Source organism: Rosa chinensis, chromosome 6, assembly GCF_002994745.2.
Source record: "Rosa chinensis cultivar Old Blush chromosome 6, RchiOBHm-V2, whole genome shotgun sequence".
Taxonomy (NCBI): domain Eukaryota; kingdom Viridiplantae; phylum Streptophyta; class Magnoliopsida; order Rosales; family Rosaceae; genus Rosa; species Rosa chinensis.
This window is the reverse complement of record NC_037093.1, coordinates 19,901,124-19,921,940: the sequence shown is the minus strand read 5'-3', so window position 1 is coordinate 19,921,940 and position 20,817 is coordinate 19,901,124. Positions and strand designations below refer to the sequence as shown.

General features: G+C 39.0%; 3 protein-coding genes and 1 long non-coding RNA gene across 4 annotated transcripts; all 4 read right to left on the bottom strand.

Moving 5' to 3' along the window:
- Positions 1–713: 713 nt before the first annotated feature.
- LOC112171009 lies at positions 714–2,160 on the bottom strand. The gene is made up of 2 exons (XM_024308256.1): positions 844–2,160; positions 714–719 (listed from the first exon to the last, which is right to left on the bottom strand). The coding sequence occupies exons 1-2, from the start codon at positions 2,158–2,160 to the stop codon at positions 714–716; spliced, it is 1,323 nt and encodes a 440-aa protein (XP_024164024.1).
- Positions 2,161–7,258: 5,098 nt separating this feature from the next.
- LOC121049762 lies at positions 7,259–9,468 on the bottom strand. The gene is made up of 8 exons (XM_040507847.1): positions 9,344–9,468; positions 8,980–9,240; positions 8,414–8,667; positions 8,165–8,329; positions 7,978–8,079; positions 7,825–7,891; positions 7,640–7,738; positions 7,259–7,542 (listed from the first exon to the last, which is right to left on the bottom strand). The coding sequence occupies exons 2-8, from the start codon at positions 9,154–9,156 to the stop codon at positions 7,453–7,455; spliced, it is 954 nt and encodes a 317-aa protein (XP_040363781.1). The 5' UTR covers positions 9,157–9,240; positions 9,344–9,468; the 3' UTR covers positions 7,259–7,452.
- Positions 9,469–12,986: 3,518 nt separating this feature from the next.
- LOC121049856 lies at positions 12,987–13,518 on the bottom strand. The gene is made up of 3 exons (XR_005801458.1): positions 13,418–13,518; positions 13,203–13,295; positions 12,987–13,101 (listed from the first exon to the last, which is right to left on the bottom strand). It is a non-coding gene; the product is annotated as an uncharacterized LOC121049856 (long non-coding RNA).
- Positions 13,519–15,056: 1,538 nt separating this feature from the next.
- On the bottom strand, positions 15,057–18,706 carry LOC112171008. The gene is made up of 4 exons (XM_024308255.1): positions 18,580–18,706; positions 16,008–18,141; positions 15,824–15,827; positions 15,057–15,719 (listed from the first exon to the last, which is right to left on the bottom strand). The coding sequence occupies exons 1-4, from the start codon at positions 18,704–18,706 to the stop codon at positions 15,057–15,059; spliced, it is 2,928 nt and encodes a 975-aa protein (XP_024164023.1).
- Positions 18,707–20,817: the final 2,111 nt, after the last annotated feature.

Here is a 20,817-nt window from a genome sequence, read left to right as displayed (position 1 = left end):
GCCGCGACTGCTATTTGGTCATTGTTGACCATATCTTGTTCATGGCTAGTTTGTTGACCGGTGAGCTTGTCTAGCAAAGCTAAGGTATCTGCTGATAGAAGATGAGTTGGTGGAATGACCTGAACAAAAAAAAAAAAAAAAAAAAAAAAAAATGAGTGTGGGTGCAATCATACCAGGTTCATTTAAATTCCAAATTTAGCAAATTACCTGATTAGTTTGTTGATATTGGCAACTTGTTGTCTCTTCTACAATCTCGATTGGAGAAGGTTCATGATAATATGATGTTTGATTTGGCTCAAAAGATTTTTCCTGCCAATAGATTATTTAGAGCCATGTAAAAAAAAAAAAAAAAAAAAAAAGAGAAAATTTCATGAGACAAGGGAAAGAGGAAAATACCTCATCATCCTTGGGTACGGATTGAGCAGAATCTTCAATTGACATGGTGTCTTTACTTTCCACCCAAGTCTTATTGGCAGCTTCATTATCGTCGAGGAATAATTCTACTGTGTGGTTGCTGTCACTAGAGTTAGAAGGAGAGATTTCAGTAATATCTGTAATAAGAATGGTGTTTCGTTTTTTTGAGGCCGAGTGATTCTCTCCATCTCGGTCATTTGGGCTAGCCAAATCTTCATCTGTTCGTCCCCTTTTCTGAGCTCGCCGATACTCAGGACCATTGGAGATACCTTTTAATATTCGTGTTGTGAATAGGTCCATCAGATCTGCATTGACAAATTTTGAAGAGTAACTTGACCACCAGATAGAAAAAGGAGGAGTTGGTCTACTGCTTGGTTGAAATATTCTCATCTTAAAACGGTTGAAGTGTTGACGGAAGCGTTTTGAAACCAGGATGCACAAGTTCTTTGATCTGAACTTCCGGCGCCATGAACTCAAAAGATTTTCAAAATGTTGATATGGGACAGGGCAACTTTGCATAAATCCAAACTGATGAGCGAAGTAGTTGGGGAGGTAAATCTCAACACCTGGTTTGTATTTGCTGGAGGTTGCAAGCCCATAATGCAGATCCCGTGAAATTAGAAAGCTGGCCCAAGTTTCTCTTAATTGAACTTCACTAAGAACTTCTGATGGTTCATTCAAACCGAGTGCAGTGGAGGCTGGATGCCATTGAGAATAGCAGACAGAGAAGCTCTCTAAACTTCTAAGTGTGTAGAACATCTTAAAGCAGTCTGCAAAAGACATGTGGGATGAAGATGTAGCCATAAGGTATTGGCCGTACATAACATCATGGTTGTATTCGGGCCGAGCAACAGATAATTGAGGAAAATAAGCTCGTAGCCACAGTTGGAACATCCAAAGTGGACCGCCAACATTAGGATTCATGCAGTCAGTCACAATACGGTGTAAACTTCTATAAAGATGCGCAAGAACAAATGGGCCGAGGGCTAGTTTGGTACCAGAAGCTAGGGCCTCAGCTATTGCTGCATAGTCACGAGGGCACTGTCCCGACTTACAACAAAATACGTACTTGCATAACCAATAGAACAAGAAAGCCGCGTGTTCATACTTTTTGACCGGTTGTCTTTCTGAAGATTCTTTTGAGTCGACCACACCATATGTGTTATACAAAGTGCTATAGTTGCGGTGCCTCTTTGATTCGTTTGTAGCATCCATTTGTTCTTCTTTATCATCATGTTTGGGAGGAAGAAAGCTATCCATAAAAGCTGTTGGAAGACTGTGGTTTGCATTAATTTCAATACCAATGGGTGATAAGCCAGTAATAGTACATATGTCCAAAATTGTAGGACTCATGTAGCCTAATGGCAGATTCATGGTATTAGTAGCAGAGGCCCAAAAACATAGTGCTGCCGCTAACATGGGTTTTTCTGCCACTATTTCTTGTTCCGTGAGTTTGATGGCATGAAAGATACCAATTTCTTTCCAAAGGTTGCCGAAGTAATGCTCCATTCTTGGAACCCATGCTTTCCATTCGTCTGTAAGAGTTGGCCAACCTTGTGGCTTCCCAGCACGCCACGAAGACCAGTCACGTTCAGAAAAATGCCACGAGGTGTCAGTTTGGTATTCATCAAGAACCTGCGAGATTACTTGCGGCATGCCTCCAGGAAAGTGAGGACCCAAATAACAGGATGGTGGATTGTCCCCTGATAATTCATGAATTACTCCTTCATGCACCGCATCCTCCATTGACGATAGAGCTTGGTTGAATTTCGTTGAAAATTCTATAGCCTCTTCTTTTACCACATCATCCATGATGAGATTGGCGGAGTCACTGCAAGCTACTGAATTTTTTTTTTTTTTACAAGGGAAAGCTGCATAAGAGACTCGTTTTTGTAGAATTTTGGTAAGCAGAATTCTTATTCAATAAGGAATCCACGTACAGGGGAAGAAGTCTGAAATAATTCCTACCCATCATGGTCTCTGCTGGACTTCCTTTTATAAATCCTTCTTTGATACGGAATGGATATCTAATGAGATGTGCTCTGGGATCTATTTAATTAATGAAACTAATTAATTAAATATTTGATTCCACAATCTTTGGTGTAATTGCATGGTAGCCACGGGAGGGCCACCATTCCATTACTTAAATATTTGAATCCTTGGTTTAATTGAATGGTAGCCACGTGATGGCAGCCATTCCATTAGTTAAATATTTGTTTCCATACTCCTTGGTTTAATTGCATGGTGGCCACGTGATGGAAGTCATTCCATGATTGAATATTGCAATGGCAGCCATTCCATAATAATCATTAACATGAATAAATGGATTAAATATTAGATTATTTAATTCTTGGTTCAAATGAAGGATGGCAGCCATTCCATGAAATTAAAGATGCGGCAGAGCAGAGGGAAGTATGTGATATCACTTGACATGGACTTGAGTTAATCCAGCTAATTCAAGGGAAGAAACGTACATGCATTCACGTTTCCTTAAAAGATAAGAATATTGCTATGGAATGCTCGGCAAACTCTAGGGCCGAAATTTATATAAAAAAAATAAAATCCGCAACTCAGCTTATCCTGAGCTATATATGTATATATATATAGAGACTCGGCTAGAATTACTGATTCATGAAGCCGAGATCTATAAATTATTTCAGCTCGGCTAGCTATTTTTGAAGCCGAAGTTTAAAAAAAAAAATTCACGGTCAAGGTAGGCTGAGGAACAACAATTGAAGTCAAACTTACGGCCAAATAAGGCCGCAATCAGAGGTCAGCCCAGTTGAGTTGCTTACAAAGAATGGAAGCGTACCAGACATGGCATGGTGTAGGTAATTGGAGCAGATAAGTTAGAGAAAGTTGGCCCTTGCCAAACCAAAGTACATCAGTAATCCTACAATCCCTTAACCACTCGGCATTGAAGCCGAAGCTCAAGGGACTGGGGGGGCTCTGTTTGAACCTAAATTTGGCAAGACCTACGTGACGTTAAGCCGGGGCCCACATGAAGCAGGCCCAGGTCATCGTGAGCTGTGATATAATATCCAGCTGAGGTCCAGCTCACTTCACCTCAGCCGAGGCCGACTCACTTTAGCCTGGCTCACTCCAGCCGAGGTCCGGCTTACTTCACTCTAGCCGAGGCCAGACTCGGCTCACTCCAGCTGAGGTCTGGCTTACTTCACCTCAGCCGAGTCCCGGCTCACTTCAGCCTGGCTCCCTTTAGCCGAGGTCTGACTTGCTTCACCTCAGCCGAGATCCGGCTCACATGAGTCAATTTCTGATTTACTTGTGGTTGATAAAGTCTTATCCAATGTCGTTTCAACTGGCCAGAGACACTGATGACAGGACATTATGAGCAAATAAAAGCTACTGAATGACAAATTCTACGTTCAGAGACATTGCAGCACTAAGTGTGGCCGTTACAAAAGTAAGCATTGAAGAGCCATGATGGTCTGTTACAAAAATAATCGTTGATGAGTCATGATGGTTAATTTCCAGTTATGAACATCAAAGGAATTTTATTCATAGAATCCAATTTGTAATCAATCCAATCTCACAATTAAAGTTGAGACTGTATTCGTTTTATTTATTTTGTACTATAAAAGGGGCCGTAGACATCTTTGTTAGAGGTCCACGACCAAAAACACAACAGCTCAATACAAATTCAACATTCTCAAATTCTCTATCGCATCTCTACATTCTATCAATCTAAATTATCCATCGTCAATTATTTTACTTACTGGTATTTTTCTTGTCTTTCCTGCCCTTTACATTCTTGCATATTTATTTTGTCGTTCTTTAATTCCTTGCTCGTTATTTTTCCTGCACTTACTTTTTTCACAAATCATATCAAGAAAATCATATAAACAAGTTTTTAGAGTTCATGCGTTTCTTCGTCCGAACTCGTATTGAATCAAGGCATCAGGGTAACACCTTATATTTTGATTTTGTTTTACTGTGACTTGTGAGTATCTGGATCCTATAGATTTATCAATTATATATCACTCGCACTTTCACATTCACTCACCGAGTTGCACAGCATGAACACTCCGGCTAGCAAAGCCGAATCGTGTAAAGTCCTTGCATCCAAGGCAGAGAGAACCCCGCGGCCGAGATCGATCCTTCTTCGGCCCACAATCGACTGATTAGAAGTCAGATCAGCGCAAACTCTGTGACCTAGATCAAAACCTCGCTAGGCCTCTCGGCCGCGAGTTGGTACGCCCGCGCACACGTCACCAAGCCAGAATGACACGTGTAAGCTAAGAGGACCTCGGCCGAGTGACACGTGGCCGAGACAATTTTTGAGCGAACAAAACCTTGCCAAGTAACAAAAACCCTGTGGGACAAAAATAACCCTGGTCGAAGGACAAAAAGAGCACAACACGTCCTTCACTCTTCGAGATTGAACATGTAGACATCATAACTCCCCCTGATGTCGATATCTCCCCTTGATTGCTACAATCGTGTGAGTTCAGATAACTTTCTCAATCCGATGCTCTTCACATGTTTCTCGAAGGTGGATTTAGGTAAAGACTTAGTGAATAAGTCCGCTACATTATCCTCTGATCGGATTTGATTCACTTCAATCTTTAGAAGTGATTGTTGTTGCTGATTATAGAAGAACTTAGGCGATATATGCTTGGTGTTGTCGCCCTTAATAAAACCTAACTTCATTTGTTCAATACAAGCTGCATTATCCTTATAAATGCATGTAGGTTTATCTGTGGTAGACTTTAAACCACAACTTCCTTGAATATGTCTAATTACAGACCTTAGCCATATGCATTCACGCACGGCTTCATGTAGAGCAATAATCTCTGCATGATTTGAGGAAGTAGCAATAAGGGTTTGCTTTGTAGACCTCCAAGATATCGCAGTGCTTTCCATGGTAAAGACATAACCTGTTTGGGAGCGACCTTTGTGAGGGTTAGAGAGGTACCCTGCATCAGCAAAACCCATCAAAACATCATTGTCGTTTGGATGGAGGGGAGTAGGATGAGGCCGGCCACCCTTGGTGGTGGTGGCGGCAATGTCACCAGCCATGGCGTTTTGGATGTTGGTTCTTGATCCAATATGGTCTAATCCCATCCTTCCGTTATTCCTATTCTCTCTGTAGGGATAAAATAAGCCCATATCAATCGTACCTCTTAGGTATCGAAAGATTGTCTTTACACCAATCCAATGGCGACTTGTTGGCGCAGAGCTATGTCTAGCTAACAAATTCACTGCGAATGAGATATCCGGTCTTGTGCATTGAGCTAAGTACAATAATGCGCCTATTGCACTTAAATATGGCACTTGCCTCAATGGTTCTTCGTCCTCATCCTTTGGACGAAACGGATCTTTTCCGGGCTCAAGACTACGACCGATCATGGGAGTACTCACAGGCTTTGCTTTATCTTCATTAAAGCGCCTTAGGATTTTTTGAGTATATGCAGACTGATGGATCAAAATTCCATCACTACGGTGCTCGAGTTCTAAACCGAGACAAAACCGTGTTTTCCCAAGATCTTTCATCTCAAATTCGGATTTCAAATATTTAGCAGTTTCCTTTAACTCATCTAGTGTTCCAATTAGGTTCATGTCATTGACATAAACTGCTATGATTGCAAATTCGGAACTTGTTTTTTTTATGAACACGCATGGGCATATTTCGTTATTAATATATCCCTTCCCAATCAAGTAGTCACTTAGACGGTTATACCACATCCGTCTGGATTGTTTTAATCCATATAGTGAGCTTTTTAATTTTATTGAAAATGCGCTCCGTGGTTTAGAGCCACTTGATTTGGGTAATTGAAATCCATCTGGAACCTTCATATATATCTCTGAATCTAGATCCCCATAGAGATATGCTGTAACCACATTCATAAGCTGCATGTCAAATCACTACTAGAATTTTTCTCATATACATCGGTTTTTAAAAAAAAATTTGTACACATGTGTTAGTGGGTGATGTAAAAGATCGCCAAAACATATACATCGGTTAAAAACCGATGTCCCATATAACTATAAACATCGGATTAGATTCTAGACTCGATGTTAAACTGCTATTATGATCTCAAATTGGTGTTTTTAGATATTGTTAAAACTTCATATTTATGCATTTAATGCTTAACGAAATATAGGTCCAATAGCACTAGTATTCATTTTAACATCGTTACTCATTCCAGAAACGATGTGTAATATATTCTTACACATCGGTGTTTTTGAAATTTTCCTGCTATTTATAAGCTTTACGGGTACTTGCCATATACCAAACTATTTCCAATAGAATCTACATTCTTTTCCATTATAGGACCGATGTACATTATTATGTTAAACATCGTTTCCTTTTACGAAGTGATGTGCAAGCTTATATTAAACATCAGTTCTTGAGATTGTCACCGATGTTCATACTTATAGTAAACATCGTTTTTCATTTAATAAATCGATGTCCATTGCATTGTTTTACATCGTTTCTTACTTAAAAAGTGGATGTCCATTGCGCTGTTTAACATCATTTCTTACTTAAAAAGTCGATGTCCATTGAGGTGTGTTACATCGTTTTTTACTTAATAAGTCGATGTCCATTGAGGTGCGTTACATCGTTTCTTACTTTATAACTCGATGTGCACTGAATAAAGAGAAATCGATTTTTGTTTCCAATCTGATGTATCATCTGTTTAATGACATCGTTTTTGTAGTTTAATACTGATTTGAAATAAACGTATATACATAATGTCCTTTACATGAGCATGAGGTCCACTAACTTTGTAATTGCTGCTACAATGCATCTATAATCCACATTTGACAACATGAAATGCCAAATAATTTGAATATGGGGCATTGCATTAATTTGTATAATCCAACATCAAAGATGTTAATAGTTCAAAAAATAGGCAAAAATACCCCAACCTACTTCAAGGCTAGCCTAAAACATACCATTGCAATAAGTGTACATGTAGTTTTGTTCACATTTGCTGCAATAGTACAACTACTCCAAAATAGTTCACAAAAAATCTAGCTAGCCTTACTCAAAATCACTTTGCTAGTCAACATCTAAAGCAAAGTCTGCAAATAGTCAGCCACCTCAATGCGCACCTCGTCAAGTTGCTGTTGGGTGTAGCCTTTCCGAGTCTTTGCTGCCCACTAGGAATGTATTTCATAACGTAAGTCATAATCATCGGGTAAACGCTCCATTTATAATTAAACAAAAGTTTATATATATCAACTATAATGCATATACCTTAGTCGGAAACGAAAATGTGTCATCATTTATAATCTCCTTCATATATCTCATTACATAATAGCCACATTCAATTCCACCCGGTTGTTTAGGTACGCCCTACGTATTCATATTATTGAATTAGAAAGACTTTACCATACTAAATCGAATATGGTAACTTAATCAACCACATATATCATACTAACCGGAAGTAGTTTCAGTTTCGGCACCTTGTTAGCCCTACCCGTTTCAGCATTGAAACTTTTAACCGCACTGCACCATCAAACTATGTAATTAAGTAGCAGAACATTACTTGGTTATAGAGAATTACAAATAAAAAACCATTCTGATGTGCTTACTTTATCACCGAGTTCTCCCATGCTTGGTAATGGACTGATTTCCCCAAAGGGTCCAACATGTAGATATCATCCTCCCATATGATTGTCAATATCCAATGTTCCCTACATTATTAATGCAGCCCACATAATATAACCAACTAATTAAGCAAGCAGCAGCTGAGAACCAAAAGACATGAAGAATACTTACCCTGGATTGTAGGGCATAAAGAATATGCGATCAGTCTTGCCCTCTTTCAACCGGTTCACTAAATAGGAACCAAAATCAGATCTCTCACAGTTATATGTAGCAGCCGGATCAATAAAGGCAAAATTATCAAACTCTTCTCTTTCAGTAACAACTTCATGTAGGTGGCTGTGTCCAAAAAATTCTTAATTAATTTGCTGAAACTTGACACAAGAAAAATCAAACATTTAATCCGAGTAAGAAAGTGCTTACGCCATGTATGCTGCTATCACTCCTTGGCCAATCTTCTGCATTTCTAACAGATCAATCACATTCTCTGTCAAGATGAAGAGTTCTTTGTGTACGCCAAAGACTTTATCGTCCAATACTGTGGTTATTGCCTCACTAGTATGTTTCATGATTGTTGTGGCATGTTTGTACAATAGCTTGCAGCGCTTGGGCACAAACGGGTTGACCTCAGCTTTATTGAACAATGATTTGACAAAATCATTCTTCCTTATCTTTTTCTGTTAGCAAATAAGTTGAATATATGAGATCATCATTTAATTAAACCTTGTATAATATCTACTCCTAGTTTGACAAAATCATGAAACAGATCCTCTTTTTCTGTTAGTAAATAAGTTGGATCAGAGCATCATTTACTTAAACCTTGTTTCTATGTCTACTCCTACTTTGACAAAATCATGAAACAGATCCTCTTTTTCTGTTAGCAAATAAGTTGGATCAGATCATCATATAATTAAACCTTGTATAATATCTACTCCTACAATGGCAATATGAAACAGATCCAACATTATGCAACATATAGTTACACATACCTTTGATGGCTGTCTCCGAATTACAAGCTCCTCAGGCCAAGCCATGTGACTTCCAATGGCTTCTCGAACCAATTCCATCTCACCCGCTATAGGGAAAGGAAGTGGTGCATCACCTTGAATCTCACCATCCACTGACACTCTAACGCATCCCTCCTTCAATGCAGCTCCATGTATCATCTTATTAATATCCACATCATCGAATACGGTACCAAAAGCAACTATGTTGGTGATGGTATTCACTGCTAACTCACATACGCCACCCTAACCAGAAAAATCAGATGCACATATTACCAAATAGCAATGGTATTACACACATTAACTAGTTTGAGGAGTATTGGAATTGGAGTTGGAATAATATAGTTACCTTATCAGTAGGTGGAGGAACAATTTCACAATCATCCACATTTTCTTGCACCTTGTCATCTAATATAGGGGAATTTTTTTTCACTCTATCATGAAAACTGCCCTTATCTGATATAGGGGAATGGGGTGCATTGACAAGACCCGCCCCGAATTCCACCCTGGAATCCGAAGTGGCCCTACGGGACCCACCTCTAAAGGAGATTTACCAAAAATTTCGGCATAACCTCCCTTAAAAATGGGTAACCCAAAATCCTGTTGAAAGCTAATAATTCACTTCTAAAAAAAAAATCCAACCACAACTCCTGGAGCCACCCTGCTCCCAAATTTAAACAACCCAACTCAAAGCTATCCACATCAAACATAAACTTCGAAAGATACAATTTACTACAATCACCAAAGTTAGGTCACCGACCTCGAATATAATACATATAAGTTGGGTCACATATCCCTTAGTAATCAGAGCATTCTAGGAATATAAATAGACAAGGAATATAGTAGGTTAACCAGGTAACCTACAGAAGGTGATGGCGGAAGCAGGTGCGGTCACTATGGCTCACACTCGTACACCGAGCAACAACACTGCAATCTGGGCATTTGAAACCGAAGGGCCCAGGGAAAAGTATATAAAAACGTTAGCGTGAGTGGACAAAAATAAGTAATTGAAAGAAAAAGGGTTTTATACTTTTCCACAATTATCTCAATAAAACTCCCGATGCATGCAAGGATTAACGAAAGTAAAACAAAAGGAGTTCCACGCATGAAAGCCGACTAGCCCCGCTAGTCACAATCGAATAAAAGAAAAGGTGGAAACTCCGATACTCAACGAAAAAGAACCAGCCCCGCTGGCTAAAATAAATCGGACTAGCCCTGCTAGTCGAAAATAATATAAAGAGTAGGGGAAGACGATAGCCATAAAAGTGAGCCTCCCAGGCTTGGGTGATAGCCTCCCAGGCTAAAAATACTCCCATGACTCCCGTAATATACCCTTACGCCACTAAGTGTAGCGATAGGATACCGGGCTACAGATTACTGTCACAAAGACAGTAACCTGCGCCACAAAGGCGGAGGGCTACGGTGATCCCCTCACCGCGCCACAAAGGCGGAAAATCAATGCTAGCAATGATAAGTCACCCAAGTATGGCAACAGAAAATCCGAAAACCGTATAAATCCATAAAACTTCCCCAATTCTCGTAATTGAATTTCCAACGACGTGTCCCACACGCCAAAATAATCTCATCAACAAAATAAATAGGATATAAATAAGTATAAAGGTTAACTTCATCGAATCTCAAATTGCCGAATATAAGTATATTATAAATAGTATAAATCCGGAAATCACATCGGAAATAAATGAATAAAAGAAAATAAGCATAATCTAATGACATGACCCCGCACGCCATAAAATCTCCAAGTAAATCAATTAACCAAAACCGTTTCCGAAAATAACCGTGTGCTCAAGAAAGTAAATTGATAAATAATTTATAACTTCGGAACTATTTAAATAAATGCATGCATCAATCTTTAAAAATAAAAGTCCACTCACGATATACGGCTAACGTGGTATCCAAGCGTAAGGATCCTCGTCGAGCGATAGGTCGGTATCACGTCCTGTACACAATTATAATCCGTAAACAACAAATTGCTAAATATTTACGATAATCAATAATTAAATCTCAAAACCCAAAACCTCAACTTCTCCAATCCTCTTCCACACCCAATCAAACTTCACCATTAATATCCATCCGTCGATTGATGTATTCCATATCGGAACAAGGGAAATCCGAAGGTCGGATTCCCACAATTCAACAACCGAAACTCCCAAACTTCGGAAATTCACAAACAATTCCAAACTCCTCCAAAATTCACCAAACTTCACATACAAGCTCTATGATAATTATAGAATTTAACTAGCCAGAAATTGAAATTAAAAAGCTACCCTAGCCGCCCACAGTGGCGGCGCCGCCGCCACTGCCACCAACTCCAATGGACACCAAAATTTGACAGTAGCACCTTCTCAACACACTGATTCAACTTCTCAACTACAACATTCCCAAATAACAATTAAAAAGGCCGAAATCGATCAATGAACAAAAACCCAGAAATCCTCAAGAACCCTAGAATTTCAATTCGTCGATTCGGCATCTACACAACAAATCGTGATACAAGGCCATAGGGGAAATGATCAGTGATGAAAACCGAACCTTCGACGGTGAGATGGGGGCCGGAGGTGGCCGGAATGGCCGGGAATCGGCCAAAATCCAAAACTGCAACCGGGGAGGAAATTCGTTCGATCCGAGCTTTTCCGGTCAAATCGTCTAAAGATGCTTCCACAGACGTGACCGGGGGAGGAAACCGAGCTTGGGGTTGGCCGGATTACGTCCGGAGGCGGCCGGAAGAGGAAGAACTCGGAGGGGGAGCGAATCGGCCGAGAGAGGAAGGGAGAGTCGGGGAGAGAGAAAGAGAATGGGGGGTGGGTTTCCGGTTTTGGAAACCTACCCTGGTAAGTTTCTATTTTTATCCCAAAAATTACCATGAACAGTAATTTTTGAATTTCACTCATAACTTTCACATACGAACTCCGATTTTTACGCACTACATATGCACGCGCTCGGTTTAACGTCCCCAACAACTTTCATGAAGAAAATTTTCTCAAATTTTGACCCGAACAAAAAGTCGACTTTTAGGGCCACTAAACGTACTGAAACGATAGTAAAAGTGAAAATAAAAGTCGTTTACCGTCCAAATGACTAGTAAACGGGTAATTGAGATACGGGACGTTACATGCATAGTTCGCCTTGTCTGTTATTAGTGCTTCTAGTTGAGCAATCCTTTTGTTTAAGAGATCTTCTGCCTTTGCTTGTTTTTCTTCAAGCATTTTCTTTGTCTCCTCCAACTCCCGATCACGCTCTCTATCACGTGCCATTAATTCTGCCTTGGTAATTCTGACCCTTTTCTGCTTTGGAAGCTTAAAGTAGGTGGACGGATTGACGAAGCCTCCAACACCCCTCACCCTACCCGAGTGTTCAGGAGTTTCTAGTGCTTGAGTGAGAACATCATCGCTCCCTGATATTTCTAGCTCACCCTTACTCTTCTTCTCCAACAATTCATCATGTTAAAATATGTAAAGATGCATTACATGAGGTAATAGACTATATTTTTACAGGAAATCCATCGAAAGCACTAGCATAAGTAATAAAAATTATTTAGTACCAGCCAAAGATGTGATTATATGTCACTATCAGAATATGCATTTGATTCGGAAACTGCTTCAATTGATCAGTGCAATACACATACCTATTACAATTTCAGTTCTCAAACATATGTTTCTTTTAATCATTAAATGACTATTGATGCTGTCAATTCCTATATACAAGTCTATTGGTGCACATATCAAGTCCCAAAATACTGAACAGCCAAATCCATCAAAGATGATTAATACCCATCAAATATAGACATGCTTCACATCAGCAGTATTAACGAAAATGTAAACTCATCATACATTACAATTTCCATTTGAGCAAAGAGGAAGATGCTTGTCCAGAAAAACAAAACTAAAATTAAAAACCATTCAATCCTTCAACTATATCATAAGTCTTTAAATCAGCAGTGGAATAGATTCATAGAACAATATCTGTGATACTTACTATCTTTCTTGCTACCGGTGTGACCTCTTCACTTATCTCCCCATTTTTTAGTAAACGGGCTTTCTTCCACATAATAGCGCGATCAATTACCTCTCCTTCAGGCCAAGTATCTCGCTGTGCATAGGTTAAAAATTATAGTGAAAACATTAGACAAATAAGCCGTACAGTTATCATTAAGCTAAAAAAAAAAAAAGACTACAATAACAGATTATTACCAATTCTTCCTCCAGTCCAATATATCCCTTTCTTGATAATCTATGATGATATTTTCTCTTCTTGACTCGTTCCCTTTGGTCATTGTTAAGTTTCTGCATGAAAAGTAAGACTATAAATCATTTGTGATACAATATACATGTATCCGAGTTAGCTTAAAATCAGAAAAGTACTCATAAAGTAAACCATACTTTACTTATATGTAAACTCATCATACCAGCCATTCCTCTGTCTTCCTCTAAGTTACAAATTCCTTCCATGGTTGTAACCCAACGAATGCATATTGCTTCGGTGGCTTCCTCAATTTCTTCTTCTTCCCCAAGTATGGCAGCACATGCTTATTTGTTAAGTAGGTCTTGAATTGTCTCCATTTAGTGCCGGCAGATGTCAACACCAATTTCTTGCTTTCAGGGGCCACTTTGAATGTATCCTTTACAAAGAGGATTAATAGACGTGTAAGAACAATCGATTCAAAGTCACAAATTGACAAATAACAAGCTATCAGTCCAAGTCATTGATGTTTGCCCAATGGATATTGTTTCACAAGAAGTACAATCAACAGTAGCTTGCATACTCCAAAAATAAACTTTCATATTTGTTTAGTTTAATTGCAGAAGTTTCCAGAAACAATGAAATGTAATATCACTGAAAAATTGAAATGTGAAGCCCCCTTATTCTTCTCCTGTTCATATTTTTCAACTTCCACAACCTAAAACAGACTACAACTTTCCTCTCCTTGCTTTCTTTGCTTTTCCACTTCAAAACTGTGTATCTAACTTTTATATAGGAAACTAGAATTTGACAAAGAAACACCAGCTAATTTATTCAAATTTAGGCCCAGTGGTCGAGAACAAAAAACATGCCAACATGGTACTAGTGCCAAAACTAATATTGCAAGATGATCAGAGGACTCGATCCTTCAAAATGAGTTAGAACAGAAACTCTGTTTCCTGAAACCTAACATAGATATGGAAACATAATTCCCTGTACATTCTTAAAATTACTTTCTTAGCACATATCTGATGCACCCACAAGTATCATCATGTTTCAAGTAAAAGATAATATATATATATATATATAGAAACAAGGAGACCACAGCTTCTTCGAAACCAAACATTTGCCATGAAACAACAGTCATAATCAATTGACAATAGCATGGATAAATACCTGGACATCAATCCAAATTTTATCTTTCAAGTCTTTGTCCACTGCAGGCCAGCTTTCAATGTTGATCGGCACCATTTTACGCGCTAGCATTCCTATGTATGATTGCAGATTGTGCCGTGCTCGTCCATTTGGATTGCCTGTGTCAGTGTATGTCACTTTCAACTTTTTACCCAATGCTTTCTTGATCAAAACATTGTACATTTCCACCACACTTCGCTTCCCTCTAATTTTAGTTGATTCGCTGGTTGTGACGGTGTCTGCTGATACAGATTCTACTTGCTTCTCAACAGACTCATCAGACTCGGGACAAGTCTTCACATCAGCTTCTTCCACTGATTTTTTCTTTCTTTCAGACTTTCCCTTCTTCTTGGAACCCATGGCTTCCTACAATCTGTTGATAAAGCAGAAATAAATGTTATAGACAAACAATAATGTAATAAATCAATTTCCACAGTTAAGTACTAAATCAGTAAACACAGTAAAGTACTAAATCAGTAAACAATACGGTTATATGGTATTGGAGCTGCAAAGCAAGTTCAGAGAGACGAAGACTACCACAAACAAATGCAGTTAACAAAATCACAAACAAATGCAGTTAACAAAATCACATATTCAATTCAAAGTCATGAAACAAGAATAGAAAATAAGGTTTTAACTCCTAAAACAATCAATATAGAAACAAGGCACTATTATTCTCTTGGAGTGGTGAACTGGTCAACCAAGAACCCCTCCACATTTGGTCTCCTATAAGTGGCATCATCCTCATTCTCCTCTTCATCACAAGGTAACGGTATTTCTGCATAGAAAGGTTGATGTTCCATGGAGGTGTCCCCTAGATCATCTTCATAGAAACAATCACGATAGTCTCTATTTGGGGTCGTTAGTACAACCGACCAGTCTACATCGATCGGATCTTCCACATAAAAAACTTGCTTCACTTGACCAGCAGAAGCAAATTTGTCTTTCTTATGGCCCTGTCGATTAAGGTTGACCAATGTAAAACCAAACTCATCTTGTTTTATTCCCTTTTCATTCTCTGCCCATCGACACAAAAACAAAGGGGCTTTGAATTCATGATAATCGACCTCCCAAATCTCTTCAATGATCCCATAAAATGTCATATCACTCTCAACTGGATTTTTATCCTTGGCACTGGAAACCTGCATCGTCTTAGCCACTAAGGTCACACCACTATTTTGGACAGCTCTAGCATTGTCTCGTTGCTTTGTGAAGTATTTCACTCCATTATACCGATACCCTTCATAACTAAACACTGTAAAACTCGGTTTTCCAGCTAGCCATCTAATTGTTTGGGAAACCTCAGTCGGATTTTCCTTCATTTGAGCTGAAACCTGGTTACAAAACAGCCATATTATGTCAACTTCAGTAATCCATACACTTGATTCTTACAAAACGAAGCAACTGAACACAATGTGTAATCACCTTCGCTTGAAACCAATCTGCAAATGTACGATTGTGCTCACTAATTAGCCACTGTTTACTCTTCTATTTCCCAGCATACAGCTGCTCTACAATCCTTTTATGTGCGCTGTCCACAAAAAAATAATGAGCAAATGCGAAAAACATTCAGAGCAGCTGAATTTAAATTGCACATATAAATATAAGCTTAATCTACTTACATCTTATACGGATCCACCTCAGCATTATTGGACAGCACATGAAGATGTGCCTGGTCTCTGTCTTTCTCATCTATGGACTTCAGTTTCGCACTAGAAAGTGGGCCCGAGAGCGTACTTGGATCCTTAGGAATCCCAATTGGATTACAACGTTGAACAAACTCCGAGCAAAACTCTACAGCTTCTTCTCCAACATAACTCTCTGCTATACACCCTTCGGGATGAAAACGGTTACGAGCATACCCCTGCAAAACTTTCATGAACCGTTCAAATGGGTACATCCACCTATAGAAAACAGGGCCACATAATCGCACTTCTCTAACTAGGTGCACAGTAAGATGTACCATTATGTCGAAAAAGGAGGGAGGGAATATCTTCTCTAACCCACACAAGGTCAGAACCAAATCAGATTGCAACTTATCCAACTTTGACACATCAACCACTTTGGTGCACAAAGCATTAAAAAAGAAGCACAGCCTCATTATAGAAATTCGAACATGCTTGGGAAGCACCGAACGAATGGCCACAGGAAGCAACTGTTGCATTAATGTATGTGAATCATGTGACTTCAATCCATACAATTTCAAATCATCCATGGACACCAAATTTTTAATGTTTGATGAATGACCATAAGGAACTTTCATAAACAAGAAAGAAGTACACATTTTTATCTTCTCTGCTCTCGACAAAGTATAAGGGGCAGCAGGCAAAAATGTTTTTTTCTCCCCAATATTTGGACCCAAATCAAGACGAACACCCATGTCAACCATATCTAAATGGGCAACCACACTATCCTTTGTCTTAGAAGGCATGTTTAGTAGGGTACCAATCACACTTTCGCAAACATTCTTCTCAATATGCATTACATCGAGACAATGGCGAATATGAAGAGATTTCCAATACTCTAAGTTGAAAAAAATGGTTTTTTTCTTCCAACAAGAAGTACCGGCAGCGATTGAATTCTTCTTCTTTTTTCCCTTCCCATACTCATAACTTCCATGTTCTACCCTCTTTAACACTTCCTCTCCGGATAACGGTGTAGGTGCAACTTCAAATTCTTGCTCATTATTAAATGCTTTTTTGGCCCTCCGATAAGGATGATGACGAGGCAGGAACTTACGGTGGCAGGCATAAGACATTTTCCTACTATGAGGCAAATGGATGGCTGAAGTTGTGTCACCACAAATTGGACATGCTTTGTAACCTTTAGTGATGCACCCCGATAAGTTTCCATATGCGAGAAAGTCGTTGATGGTCCACAACAAAACAGCCCTTAGAGTGAAGTATTCTTTCCTATGAGCATCATACACATCATTAACTCCATCCCACAAAGTTCGCAAATCATCAATTAATGGCTCCAGGTAAATATCAATGTCATTTCCTGGCTGTTTGGGACCAGAAACTAACAGAGATAACATCATAAACTTCCTCTTCATGCATAACCATGGAGGAAGATTATAAGTCACCAATATTACGGGCCAACAACTATACCTACTACTTAGAGAGCTATGTGGGTTAATACCATCTGCTGACAATGCTAACCGAAGATTTCTTGAATCACTACCAAATTCTGGCCACTTATAATCAACCAACTTCCAAGCAGGAGAATCAGCTGGATGGCGCATGTATCCATCCTTAATTCGCTTATCCTCATGCCAAGTAAGCATTTCAGCAATTCCGACAGATCTAAATAAGCGCTTAAATCTGGGAATTATAGGAAAGTACCACAACACCTTGGCGGGTTGCCCCACTTTGATTGTTTTATCCTTCTTTAGCTTCCAACGAGAGACCCCACACTTGGGACAAGTACTTGCATCAGAAAACTGTTTCCGATACAATATGCAGTCGTTAGGACATGCATGTATTTTCTCATATTGTAGCCCCAAATTAGTGAGAGTCTTCTTTGCCTCATATATAGTTGGAGGCAATACATTATCTTTTGGAAGCAAAGACCCAACAGTAGCAAGTAACTCAGAAAAGCAAGTATCACTCATGCCGTACCTAGCTTTCAAATTGTGAAGTTGCACCAATGCATCTAACTTAGTGTGTTCACTATCTTCAAATAATGGAGTTTCTGCGTCATCAACAAACTTATTAAACTCATATGAGTCCTCATCATAATCACCTTCATTGAAAGCTGCTTGACACATATCAACAGTTTCAGAACCAAATACAAGGTTTGGAGGCTGGCCTAAACCACTAGGTGCACTAGCACAGGAGGACAATGTAGGTTCTCCATGCCACATCCAGTTTGTGTACCCCAAACTGAAGCCATAATAAAAAAGATGTCCCCTAATGACTTTAATCGACTTTTTTTTTAAGTTTACACATCTTGAGCAAGGGCAATGAATTCTCTTAGGGTTACTAGCATTTTGTTCAGCAAAAATCAAGAAATTTTCAACACCCAATTCATATTTTAAAGTATCCCTATCTGCATTTATCCATGGCTGAAAATCGGAAAACAAAAAAAAAAAAACAAAAAACAATGAAGTCAGGCCATCAAACCAAACACAAACAATCAAGAATTCTTAAATTTCATGCACAAACCCAAGTCTGGAACAGTTGGATTGCTTACCTGAAAACTTGGATTTATCTTGAAGTTTGTCAAAACCAAAATGCAGCAAACGCTTTTGCACCTCCTCAGATTTGACACCCTCTTGTTGTTCAAGCACTTCCTCAACAAGATGCCCTCCTGCCAACATATTGTAGTTTAGAAAAAGTACCAGCCTTTAAATAATATGGATATAAGTATGAATTAAAGCAACTACCAGATAACTATAGAAGATAAGAACTATATTACATTTGGTTCAAGCATTCTGATTATACACAATGTTAAAGCATCACCCAGTGAACTGAATATGAACATACAAACCAAGCCAAAATCTTATTAAAAAGGTGAAGAGAACTAGTATTGAATCCCAACCATAAATTTAACTAGTTTGAGGACAGATTTTGTCTTTATAAAATACAATGACTACATCCTTTCTTCTAACTTTCTACATTACAAACCAAATAGCAAAAATTACTTATCCTAGTAAAAATCAAAAATTCCACATTCTAGTAAAAATCACTTATCCTACAAATATTAAGTAAATTTGAATGAAATGCCACAAGGTATATCATCTTAATAAACTTTACAAGCAAAGACATAATATGCAAGCATGAATGAAATCTACATTCCTAGTTTCCCTCCTGTAATGAATGACATATAGATTCCTAATTTCCTATTCAAGTTTAACATCTAGACCAGTAGAGTTGTATTTGAATTTGGGCCAACGATAGCAGAACACCTGAAAGTCAAAAACTTTGACATTTATCTCCTCAGATTTTTGGGATCCAAATTCTGTACTATAACATTATGTGCTACAATGTGCTTGGACTTCAAGATGATGCTGCCACATCATAAAATGGAAATCAACAGCTTAAATCAATCTTTCCCTTCTTTTGGCAGTTTTGGATTCTGAATCAGTTCTGGAACTAACTTGCTTTGTTCAATGAAACAGAATGAAATATATATATATATATGGCGTAAAAAGACACCAACATGCACATACTGCCACAATGACACACATACACAAACAAACACAAACAGCTGCAACATCAGAAACCATTAATTGTTTACAATGAAGTAACAACCAGAAGGAGTAGTTACTGTTTTCGCTTGTTGGCCCAAGCTTAAAACTTCCAAGCTACAGAAACCTTCATGACTAGATAACACAGTTCCAAGTCTCCTATGCAAAACCGAAAACTTATAACTCAACAAAAGTGCAAAAATTTCCCAAAACCAAGCACAAACAATGAGAAGAATCGAGAGAGAGCAAACCAGATATGGAGAATGCCCAGCAAACCAGATATGGAGAATGCCCAGAAAGGTCAAATGCAGCCCACAAAGCTTCGGTAGATGAAACACAAATCCTTGGAAGCAAAATAAGAAACAAAATCAGATCACTGAATTAAGGACTCACAAATCCTTCGACGACATGCATTGAACAAATTCTTCAATTACCTATGACAAAAACCTCAAATTGTCTCCCAAACCCCGGGCTCCATCTCTGATTCTCTTCACCGTCTTCGAGCAGAGGAGCTGGTCTGAGGATGAAAAGGAGGAGGACGAGGCGGGTCGGGTTGTGATTGTAGCCGGAGAACGAAGACGAGGAGGAGGGTTGTGGTCGGAGGCGGAGAACGAAGAGGAGGATGGTTTTTGTCAGATGGGGAGAACGAAGAGGCTGATTCTCTTCACCGTCTTCGAGCAGAGGAGCTGGTCCGAGGCGGAAAAGGAGGAGGATGAGGAGGGTCGGGTTGTGATTGTAGCCGGAGAACGGAGACGAGAAGGAGGGTTGTGGTCGGAGGTGGAGAACAAAGAGGAGGATGGTTTTAGTCGGAGGCGGAGAACGAAGGAGAAAAGGGAGGTTTGGTCGAATAGTGTTAGGGCAAGCTGAAGTCAATGTTAGTCCAAATATGTCTAAGTGTGGGAATGAGTTTTTCCTCCCCCGCGCTTCTTTAAATTTTTTAACTTAGCCGCTCAGCGGTTTTCTGAAAATTCAAACAAAATTTTTGTCATCGGTCAACAGTAAAAAGCGATGTCAGTTATATACATAGAAATCGGTTTTTGCGAAATCAATGTTAATGACATTGTTTTACATCGCGTGTATTTCTCACCGACTTAAATGGCATGATGTCTATGAGCATAATTCTAGTAGTGAATTTTTCAGAAACTACCAAACTGACAAGGTAGCGGAACGTTATAACGTCCATTACGGGAGAATATGTCTCCTCGTAGTCGATTCCAGGGTGTTGTGAGAAACCTTGCGCC

What these genes read in the sequence shown, in the direction of transcription:
- LOC112171008 (XM_024308255.1), bottom strand. Translation starts at nt 18,706, where the DNA reads ATGTTGGCAGGAGGGCATCTTGTTGAGGAAGTGCTTGAACAACAAGAG. An exon ending in AGATAAATCCAAGTTTTCAG is followed by an intron (nt 18,142 to 18,579) that starts GTAAGCAATCCA and finishes TGTGTCAAGCAG; the next exon opens with CTTTCAATGAAGGTGATTAT.
- LOC121049762 (XM_040507847.1), bottom strand. Translation starts at nt 9,156, where the DNA reads ATGATACATGGAGCTGCATTGAAGGAGGGATGCGTTAGAGTGTCAGTG. An exon ending in GTGATAGCAGCATACATGGC is followed by an intron (nt 8,330 to 8,413) that starts GTAAGCACTTTC and finishes TTTTGGACACAG; the next exon opens with CCACCTACATGAAGTTGTTA. An exon ending in TTTATGCCCTACAATCCAGG is followed by an intron (nt 8,080 to 8,164) that starts GTAAGTATTCTT and finishes TTAATAATGTAG; the next exon opens with GGAACATTGGATATTGACAA.
- LOC112171009 (XM_024308256.1), bottom strand. Translation starts at nt 2,160, where the DNA reads ATGGAGGATGCGGTGCATGAAGGAGTAATTCATGAATTATCAGGGGAC.